We start from the raw sequence: 11223 nt of genomic DNA, 5'->3' as shown, positions 1-11223 counted from the left end.
GATTGGGACTGAACAATTGGTTGATTTGTAAACTTTCGCATGATTGCAAAAAGGAGCTCACGGTCATTCTGGTAGCGGTCGGATAGCTGGCTCCATGCGATGTCGTAATTGGCGTCAGTGATTATCATACTTTGGAGTTGTCGGGCTGCTTCACCCTTTAATTGGCTTTTGAGGTAAGTGAATTTTTGGGATTTACTTAACTTGGTGTTGTCGTGGACTGCAGTTACAAACATGTCACGGAATGACACCCATTCGTGGAGATTACCGTCGAACGTGGGTAGCTCCAGTATAGGAAGTCGGATTTCGCTGTTGGTTGTGGATGTCGAGACGGTGGGGGTGCCAGGAATCTTCAGCTTGAAACCGGTCATCGTTGTGACGATACGACACGCCTTGCGAAGAAGACGTTGGTATTCCGTAACGTGGGGAGTCATATCGGCAGGAGCTGTTGCTTGAATCTTTTTATGAATATCCATCACTTCTAATTGACTGGTTTTTGCCATTACAAGGAGATGATTGATTCCGGCTTCATCAAGGGGTGTGGTTGCATGGTTGGTGACTTCAACTTCAAGGAAATCGAGGGTGTCGCTGATGCTGCTGCGGTCGTGCACTGCTTTGTCGATCGCTGAAGGTGCCATGGGTGTTGCTTTTGGCTTCAGGGGGGTTTTAATCACTATTATCACACTTTAATTACCGGTAGAGATATCCGGTTCGGAGAGACCAAAATGTTGGGGATGACGGCTCCCAACGAGCAGGGGGTTTGTGTGAGTGATAAAAATGAGTGTTCCCTGATTATGGGTATTGAAATGTGTGCAAATATGTGTATGGATCGGTGAGAAATAAGATGGCAATGTGAAGTACTTGATTGTAGTCAGTTTATACAAGTTATTAAATTCATACAAATTGAGGCAAAGTGAGATTAGGAAAATAGACTGACGTGACCTGACTGACTTGGACAAATTGTGTAAGCAGAATGACAACGAGGAAAAATATGTAACTTGTATTTATAACCTATGGTAAGTAAATGAGCAATTAAGTATGTAAAATTAGACCTTCTGGAAAGTTACTGTCAAGGTAAAATAAGAATACTTAGAACTCGGGTTCAACTTATTAGTCAAAATAGAGATTAAAGGAAATGAACTCGTACACAATTACTCAAATGAAGTTACATGGGTAACTTAAATGTAAAATACGATAAGGAATGAACTCAAGTCAGTGCACAAAATTACATAAATAAATAAGCATAGCATAATGATTATTGAAGGTTATTTTGGATAAAACTTGAACTAAAGTTTAAAACTGTACGAATCCCAACAGATACACCTGCGTGAATTTTCAATACAGATTTTATATACCATCAAATCTTTAAAACGACGTTAAAATATAATATTTTAAACAAACATGAAACTTATCACTTGCACATATTTTTTAATGAATGTTTTTGCGTGTGATTTTCCTTAGAATTTTTTTAACCGTTATTATATTTATTTCCGAGATAAGAGAAAATTTAAGACGTGCTAATTTGGGAAACAAAAAGCATCCAACACACGAAATTTTGTCAAAATCATTAATCTAACCATATTTTGAAAAACTTGTCATTTCGACGTTTGAATGATGATGATGCAATTCTAAAAAGCTCAAATTTGGCACAAAACTTTCCTTAGTTTTAAAGTAGTATTAGTAGAAATGAAATTTCGAATAACAACTTATTTGAAAAAGGTTTTCGAAATATTTGTGAGAAATAAAGGCATTCCCTTTTCTGGGTAAGTTTGCACAAAAATACGCCCTTTTCTAGAAAAAAATGTATGAAATGTTTCAAATAAATATGATGTAAAGCTGTGGAAAAGTTCTACAAATTAATTACGCACGTGGACGTAATTTTATAAAATGTCGGATTTAAACGACTTTGTCTAGTTTTTGCGTTATCGAAATACTTAAAAATAACTTAGATTTGAACACTTTCACCGAGCAAGGGTCAAATTAAAAATTAACTCCCAAACAAGGATCTTGTAAGTTTTTATGTTCTTAAACATTTTTGCCTTCAATATTAAAATGATGAAATTCTAAATTCCTTTAATTTATAAAGTGGTTTAACTCTTTGGCCCCATTTGCGCCCGCCACACCCCCTCACTAAAAGGTAAGAAAATCACAAAAATTTACAACTAAAAAAATCCCCCAAAAATCCAATTTTGTTCGAATTTTTATGAAATTTACATTTTTGTGATCCCTTATACTTGACTGATCATATCAAATAACAATCTCTAATGTGCAATTTCAAACGGATAAAATTTTATACAAAACATTTGCACATTTTTTTAAAAGTTTCTTTATTATATTCGAAATAATCTTACGAATCTTAAGATTACTTCTAAAATCGAAATTTTATGGGCATGTTTCTATATTTCAAGTTGAGATATATAAACATGCCGATTTTCTGAGTAAACTTGTTAACAAAAATTCCATCGTTTTTTGTGTAGAACAAAATTTTGGATAAGGTTTTAAATTTACAAAAACTTTGCGTGTTATGACTATTGAAGCCGTCCCATCTTGGTTACTATTTGGTTACTAATTTGATTACATAATAGAATTGATCAGGTCGTTTAAATACTGCATTTAATAAAATTTTTAACTCCGCAGGTGTAATTATTATTCTTAAATCTTTCTACAACTCCAAACTATTATCATTTTAGTTCCAGTGAATCTCGAACTGTGGAGAAAAATAGCTCTGGAAAGCAATCATGAAAAAATTTGTGTGGGGGACAAGTCGCATATTTATAAATAATGTTACATTTAAACGTATTTGGAAAATAGCTAGGATATGAAACTATTATTTTAACCCCTGTACATTTGTTCTTTTCGTGATAATTTTCTGAATTCAGTGGCCAAGAAAGCGTGGGGATAGAGGGGCATTGCTCCCACTCGTGTTACAAGTCCTTCCCTAAAATGTTAATGCCCCAGATGTCCCAACATTTTTCGCGGCCATTGTCCAAATTGACCAGATCAACATAACTTCTTGAAAAATTTAAAACAATGCGCAATGTTTCAAATTTGCGAAAATTTTGCAACCTATGTATACCCATAAATGTTTGCCACATTACATGTCAAGCTACCATATAACTATCTGAGGAGGGGAGGTTGTGTACTATCAACTCCCGGATCTCGATGCCCTTTGGATATGTTGTAGTGTCCCATGAATGTACAAGAACCCTGAAGTGGTTTGATTCCATGGCCACATTTGCGCCCGCCACACCCACTCAAAGGTGCCCAAAAATCGCTTTCACTCCAGCTTTCACTCATTCAAAACCACGCCAAAAATCCAATTTTACCCCGATTTTGAAATTTCTTTCACCATTATACTCCCAGATAGTTTCTCTCTTATATCCAACATCAAAATCAACTTTTTTGATGATTATTTCGCAGCCATAATTTGCTTTGTTGATCACCACAACGATGCTAATTCTCATTAATATTTCTCATTGTTGAGATAAGAATATTAATTGTTCTGAAATACTTGATTTGCAGGTGCATGTGAAATATTAATTTCACAAATTAGTTAATTAATTTTTTAATTAAGTATTAAATTCTGGCTTATAAGCAAGAATTTAATACTTAATTAGCTAGCTAATACTAGCTACTTAGCTAGCTTTAAAAACGGTTTTATAAAATTTTGACAAAATTTTCCCAAGCCCGATTAACCCAAACCCAGTTTTATCAAAATTTGAAAAACCGGAATAATCGAAATCGAAACCCAATTTTTCAAAATATTCCGATTTTCGATGCCCTCATGATTGGTGTTCAGCAATTCGTCTATCTTATCTATTTCACAATAAATAGAAATTACTTACTTGACAAAATGATTATTGGGTTTTAAACTTTACAAATCTTAAACTTTACAAATCTTAAACTTTGCAAATATTTTACAAATTTTTCAAGTCGTACCTCCTTCACTTAATTATTTGTTACTAAATTTCAGAAATTTGAAATTCACTAGCTTCAATCCCATATAATTATTAGCGAAGTATACACAAAAGTTGTGACATATTTATTTCTCTCCATTAATTTAGTTTTTCCATGATTTATATTATTATCATGCCTTATCTATCACCGCTAACGATGATTTGTTACTGAACGGTGGCAATAATTCGACTTGTTGAATTACGAAGAATTGTTTTTTGAAATATTTTGACGAAAGTCTGAATTTTTGTCGTTATAAAATTAAATTTTCAAAATATTTCTAACAAATTATTTTCTACTTTCTTCCCATGTATTACTCTTCCATTTATCAAATTTCTTCTAAACTGTGGTCCAAAGATAAGTTCTCCGACGTGCAGAAAATTGGGTGAAAAACAAGTGAAATTTTTAAAAACGTGAATGGTGAAAGTTTACGTAAGCTTTAAGCAATCATTCGTCACGCGTCTGGATAGATGTATTTTCAGTCCCGTTTTCTTCAAGGTTTGCAACTTTGCGTGCCGATTTGTAGATTTGGCTACACGATAACAAAGCGAAACTGGTTTCATGGTTCTGAATTATTTGGAAATCTTTCATCATCGAAAGTGCCCAGCTCCTCAGCGTGTCGGGGAAAAAGTGTTAATTTTTTAAAAATTAAAGCGATAAGAGAAAGCTTATTACCGGATTGGCAATATTGGAACAAAGTAATTTCCATTCAGTTTTGTAAATGTTGAGGATGCAATGTATGTTGGGAAAAGAATTGGTAAAAGTTTGCTGCCAATTGGACAATTTTACAGAAAATTGCCTAGTTATGGGTAATAGATGCTGTCCTGGGGGTTGCTTTGATTAGTACAACAAAATTTAGGCATTAATTTGGGAGACAACCAATTTCATAACAATCAATTATTACAGAAATTGTAAATGGTAACTCAACAACGTTTTGTACTATGAAAACTCAAAACCTTGTCAAACTTGGTTAAAGGCTAATTAATTTTTACACTGTCCTCTAGGGGACATGAGTTTAAATTTGAGTAAAAAAAGGCATGCCATAAATTCCTACAGCGAATGGAAATAACTACAACTCCATATGTTTCTTGAACAATTTGGACACATTGGTCATCCAAAATCGGTGTTTCCTATTTTATAAAACCGGGTTTCGATTTAAGGAATATGAGAATTTTAAGGCTTTGTCCACCGAGATCCTCAATGACGCGAAGATGGATTTGCGCCAATGGGAGCACACCACTGTGGGGACATCCGGAGTCGGGTACTACCCGTACCGCGGATTGGATGGCGACAGCGATTGTGCTCCACAGGATTCAAGTATCAAAACTACAACAATGGTTTTGGGTCTCGTGTGGGATAAGGAAGAGGACAGCCTCAGCTGCAAAGTGAAAATTGCAGACTTGCCAGATAAGTTAACCAAGAGGGAAATCTTGTCAAGAATTCAGAAGATTTTCGACCCAATTGGTTTCACGTGTCCAGCAACCCTTCAGCCGAAGATTTTACTGCAAGAGGCGTGGACACATAAGATGGAATGGGATACAGAGTTATCTCAAGAAATGCAACTAAAGTTTAGAAGTTGGTGCGAGGAAATTGAATGCTTGACCAAGATTAAGATACCAAGATGGGCATCACTTTCGTCGTGTCTGCCTGAAGATTTACAGTTTCATGTTTTTTGTGATGCTAGCCAAGTAGCATATGCGTGTGTCGTGTATGCACGAGTGAGAATTGGAGATGAGGTCGAAGTGCACCTCCTCCAAGCCAAGTCACGAGTTGCGCCCCTCAAGAAGATGACGATCCCTAGATTGGAGCTTTAGGGATGCACAATCGCAGCTCGGATTATGAAGTCGGTCTCCGACGCTTTGTCATTGGAAGGTGCGACCACCACTTATTGGACGGATTCTACGACCGCGTTAGCGTGGATCCAACGTAATGACGGTTGGGGCACTTTTGTCGGAAATCGAGTGCGATGTATTTTGAAGTTGTCAAGTGCTGAAAACTGGAGACACGTTCCCGGTGTCATGAATCCAGCGGACCTCCCCTCCAGAGGATGCGACTCACGAGAGCTTCTGGAATCCAAATGGTGGGAGGGACCCGACTGGCTTAAAGGAGATGAAGACAATTGGCCATCACGAGAAGTTGACCAAGATGAAGTGGAAGTTGCAGCAGAGAAGAAAGCAGCGACGACCCAGATGACAAGTGCAAGTCAAGTTGAAGAGTCGTGGTATGTGAAGCGATTCTCAAGTTTTAAGAAGAATGTGCGAGTCATTGCATGGATAAGAAGATTTGCTAAGAATGCAAGACCATCGTCACAATCACGAGTAAGTGGTCCACTTATGATTGAAGAGATCATCAATGCGGAAAAGTGCATTGTGAAGTTGATACAAAAAGAAGTTTTCACTGGAGAAAATTCCATCAGAGGAATGGAAACTGTAGTGGACGACGATGGTATTATCCGAGTGGTAACTAAGTTATTCCACTGTCAAGAACCAGATGGATTCCGAAGACCAATGCTGTTACCGAAGTCTCATCCAGCCGTTGAGATGTTGATTCGGGACTGCCACTTGGAGAATTCTCATGCAGGAGCTCAATTCCTCATGGGAAAGTTAAGAGAAAGTTATTGGATTCTACAAGGAAGACAAGCTATAAAGAAAGTGATTTCGTCATGCGTGAGATGCAGACGATTTAATGCAAAGGAGCCCATTGTACCACGAGGACAACTTCCGGACAACAGAGTTAAGATGGGGAAAGTATTTGAAGTGACAGGAGTCGACTACGCCGGGCCCCTCTATTTAAAGGACAAGAGTAAAGTTTGGTTTTGTCTCTTTACGTGTGCGGTGTATCGTTGTGTCCACCTTGAAGTTGTCAACTCTTTGTCGACGGAGGCGTTCATCATGACCTTGGATCGCTTCATCGCAAGGAGAGGGCGTCCCTCCATTATTTACAGCGACAACGGAACAAATTTTGTCGGGGCTGTAAATCTTTTCAAGAATATTGACTGGTCTCAGGTTGAAAAGGAAACTGAGACGAAGAGGATTAAGTGGATTTTTAGTCCACCATCATCGCCATGGTGGGGAGGATGGTGGGAGCGGCTCGTCAAGACGGTCAAAGACCTTATCAAAAGGATGCTAGGGAATGCAAGGTTGAATTTGGAGCAGTTGGCGTCCTGTCTATGTACCGTGGAAGCAACGGTCAACGGGCGGCCGCTTACATTTGTCACAGAGGATCCGACGGATTTAATACCCATCACTCCTGCAATGTTTATTCAGGATATTGAAGATGCAAGTTATCCCGAGTTTGGACTTTCGGATGGGGACATCTTGAGGATGAAGAATCGAAACATGCAAGTCAAGTTAAGGGAACAGCTTCGTGGGAGGTTCAGAAAAGAGTACCTCGGCCAACTCGTTCAGCGTGGAAACGAAAACGGATCGAAACAGTTCAAGGTCAACGAGTTGGTGCTTATCGCCAACAGTTATCGATAACAAGAAGCGTGTCGAGTGGCCCTTAGGAAGAATTACGGAGCTAATGTCAGGGAAGGACGGGAAAGTTCGAGTTGCCCGAGTCAGAACTCGTACTGGAATTTTCGTTCGACCACTGCAAAGGCTGTACTCGTTGGAAGTCAACGACCCAGTTACAACATTACCAGCATTAAGTGAAGACGCCAAGAACGAGATGCCGAAGTCAAAGGATTTGAAGGCAGAAGTCGTCGTGCGAACCAAGAAAGGAAGAGAAGTAAAGAAGCCTCATCGATATGGAGAGTTTTGCAGCGATGAGTGAAAGTGATATGATTGGATTTATTTGATTTTTGATTGTTTTACGTTATGGTTTACTTTATTGATTTATTTGTGTAAAATTAAGTAAGTTATGAATGATGTTAGTTTGAATTTAGTCAAATTCAGGTGGGAGGAGATGTCAAATATCTGTAGTCTTATTTTGCCCTTAATATCTAAATGTCCCTCTTAGAGAGCTCCCTCCCATCCTTTGTCAGTTATTCGTTGTCAGTTCGTTGCGAGAGAAAGATATAAGAGTTGAGCAGTCAACATTATATTTAATTTCACGTTCATTTTAAGTAATTAAAGTAAAGTAAAGTTATATTCCTCTCGGTTCATTATTAACTAACTAAAAGTGTGATGATATTAATAAATCGTCTAGTTAATTCATTTAACAGTGAGGTTTGATTCGTCCTATTAATTCACGCCTAGTTAGTTCGGTATTCACGGCCAGTAACACATTTTAAGTAATAGAGACCTCTTCTCGGGTAGAGAGAAGGATTTCTACAGACCTGTCGTCAAGGTCTGTCTCTATGGTATTGTTAGAGGTGACCTGTTCGCTAGCCTTACGCGGCTTAAATGTCTCCAAATCGATATTTTAGGTAATTCCCAACCTTCTACATACCCACCCTCCGGTCTACATAAGTATATCGGTTCATCGTCAATGCAAAATGGACGATGAAATCTTTACCTCCGGGCTTTAACAAATTAGTATACAAAACCGTCGATGAACCTCTCTTGGTAAAATATCTACTGCTATATACCCTTAATTTGTTAATGGTACTTTGACTGTAAAATATTTATATACATAGCTAATTATTTAGCCAAACTAAAAATTTGTTAAGTTTATAGTCACGAAGAGTAAAAAAGTCCTGAATTATTAAATATGCACATACGGTAGGTAGAAGGATTAAATTATTTTACTTGTAATATTGAAAGCAATGCGGCATAATATTACACAAATTCTGAACCACTTAGAAAATTAAAGTTACCATAAACTAATTTCGAGAAGTTTTACGCAGACCAAATTAACTGAGGAATGTCATCTGTGTCCCTTTGTCTATATATAATAAAAATTGCCTCATGCACACAAGATTATGATCTTCTCACAAAGTTTTCAATGCCACCAGTCTAATTTATAGGTTATGGAGGTTTTAGGTACAATTAGAATTATAAGATTTATCCAAGTTAGGAAGCTACTAAATGTTCGGGCAAAATTATCTTCAGTACATTTATCCCTTCTAGGATTACTAAATATTTTAAAACTAATATCAACCTCCTACAACAGGGGTCAATTCTGGACAGTAAATATATAAATTTATACACCTTACAACTTTGTATATGTATAGCACCTTCATTAAAATCACCTACCACCTTGTTGCAATAGGAGTCACTTTTCAATATGCAATGCCCCGTGAAAGTCTTTATCAGGATTTCCTATGAGCGATGTAATACATAAATAAATGCATAGATTGACAATGCCCAAGGTAATTATTTAATATTTACATGCGGAATAAAAAGTTGGCTCTAATATAGTTTACTTGATGTCAGTATGTATGCATAGACTGGTAATAAAAAATATCGTCGTGCGTATTTTTTGGTTGAGGACGTCATGGTGTGGGGTCATCGTGCCGCCGGGTTATCATGTCATGATGGTCTTAATTGTACATCAATAAAGTCAAAATTTAAATTTTGAAATTATAATTCTTTGAAATCGCCTAACGTATTCAAAACCCTCTCAATTCTGAAAATCTAATTGAGTCAAATCGGTTGAGAATTGCTAATTTAGCCTAAATTAAGTTTTCCACTGCTTACATATATGCATAGAGATCGCATGCGCCTTTGTATTAGAATGTTAATGTAGAAAAATTTTCGAGGAACAGTTTCTTATGAAAATGAATGGACTTACATAACTTTTCCATATAATTTGATTTCAATTTATTAAATCTATTTAGTTTGGTGACGAGGGTTACGGAAACAAAACATTTAATATATTTAAAAACTGACATATTTATATTGTACAGATATCAATAAATAGAAATGTGCTCACGAAAGCACGATGGTTCCTGTGTGTGTAATGACGCTACGCAATACAACATTGAGCTACTTACTTAAAACAAATTTGTTACGCTTAGTTCACAGCAGAATTAAAGGATTTAACAACCGTAGAAAAAACATTGCTACGAATTTCCACCAAAGCAACTAAACTTGCCAAAATAACAGTTCCTCCGCAGAGTATGGATAACGTTGACAACGCCCCATCTAACCTACCATATACGACATACGGTTCCAATCTTATCAATGGTTTACGGGACAAATATTTCTGGTGAATTTCTTCAAGTTGAAGTCGTCCATATATTCCACTCTCAATCACCGCCCTAAACTTCCTGGGGACCTTGGACTTGCCCCTTTGATCCAAATACCAGCTATGAAACGTTTCATTCAGAGTTTCCTTCCCCTTGTAGAATCTTTTAGAAGGGTAATATTTATTCAAGAAATCCAATTCAGCCTTAACGATTTGTGGCTTTGAAATGTAAACCGATTTCCCACACTGCAACAATTCTCGTTCCAGGTTATACCGTAACTGTAGTAGGGTCTGATTTGGATTTGAATATTGAAAACCGTTTAAATGATGTGTGTGCATCGGATGTAACAAATTAAGTAGTTGCAGTCCTATTGGAGCTTTGGTATTTTTACAACTTCCCTTACGGAACCACTTCCTATCCGTTAGACCGTTGAATAAGTGTCTTAAAAATTCCGGTAAGTCTGGGAATCCGGAGACGTACCCATTTGGTAAAGAAAGAAAATGGAAACATCCCTTCTGGGCAAATGGGTTTATTAATTCTTTAATGTACATATGCTTTAGCCTCGTTCCTGTTTTACGCGTTATCGAGTTATTTATTAATTGCAACATTGCACCAGTATACCATCCCAACTGTATTTTATCCGTTCCATTAAAACCATATTTTTGTAGCTCTTTAGCATCTACAGGTAGAGGTGTTAGGTTCTTATAATTTGAAAAGTAAAACACGATTCCTTTACATGATTCGTATTCGTGATGTACAGGCATCCTTTCACAAACTAGGTCATCAAACAATGTAGGCTTCCAAGCCTCATGTGGAGCATTAAGTTCCGTGATCATCACACCGTTATAGCAGTTTGTTAGAATCACAGACATCAAACACCAAGAGCCAAGTACTAGACGAAAAATCAAGCGCCTTTCCATTTTCCTAGGTAGGGAACCACTCTCTTCGAAAATTGTGGCAAGAACATAAAGCCAGAGGCTGGCTGACGTGTTAGCAAAATCACTTAAATACGTGAAACATGTTGTAATTACAATAATTGAGACTATAGAAACTGCTAACACAACCCACATCGATGGGTTGAACGGAGTTATGTAAAATTTAAAATTTAGGTATTCATCTCGATAACAGGCTACAAATTCCAAACCGGTTATATGCGTAATTATTAAGGTAACTTCCTGTCCAAATATTATTTTAGTACC

At 37.0% G+C, this 11223-nt stretch overlaps 1 protein-coding gene across 1 annotated transcript; it reads left to right on the top strand.

The window, feature by feature from the left end:
- The first annotated feature begins 5789 nt into the window (after positions 1-5789).
- Positions 5790-7430, top strand: LOC110862804. The gene has a single exon (XM_022112011.1). The coding sequence runs from the start codon at positions 5790-5792 to the stop codon at positions 7428-7430; it is 1641 nt and encodes a 546-aa protein (XP_021967703.1).
- The last annotated feature ends 3793 nt before the right edge of the window (positions 7431-11223 follow it).

This window comes from Folsomia candida, unplaced genomic scaffold, assembly GCF_002217175.1.
Source record: "Folsomia candida strain VU population unplaced genomic scaffold, ASM221717v1 Fcan01_Sc069, whole genome shotgun sequence".
In the NCBI taxonomy this organism is placed as follows: Eukaryota; Metazoa; Arthropoda; class Collembola; order Entomobryomorpha; family Isotomidae; genus Folsomia; species Folsomia candida.
This window is presented reverse-complemented; position numbering and strand designations above follow the sequence as displayed.

Coding starts and splice junctions, on each gene's coding strand:
- LOC110862804 (XM_022112011.1), top strand. CDS start 5,790: ATGAAGTCGGTCTCCGACGCTTTGTCATTGGAAGGTGCGACCACCACT.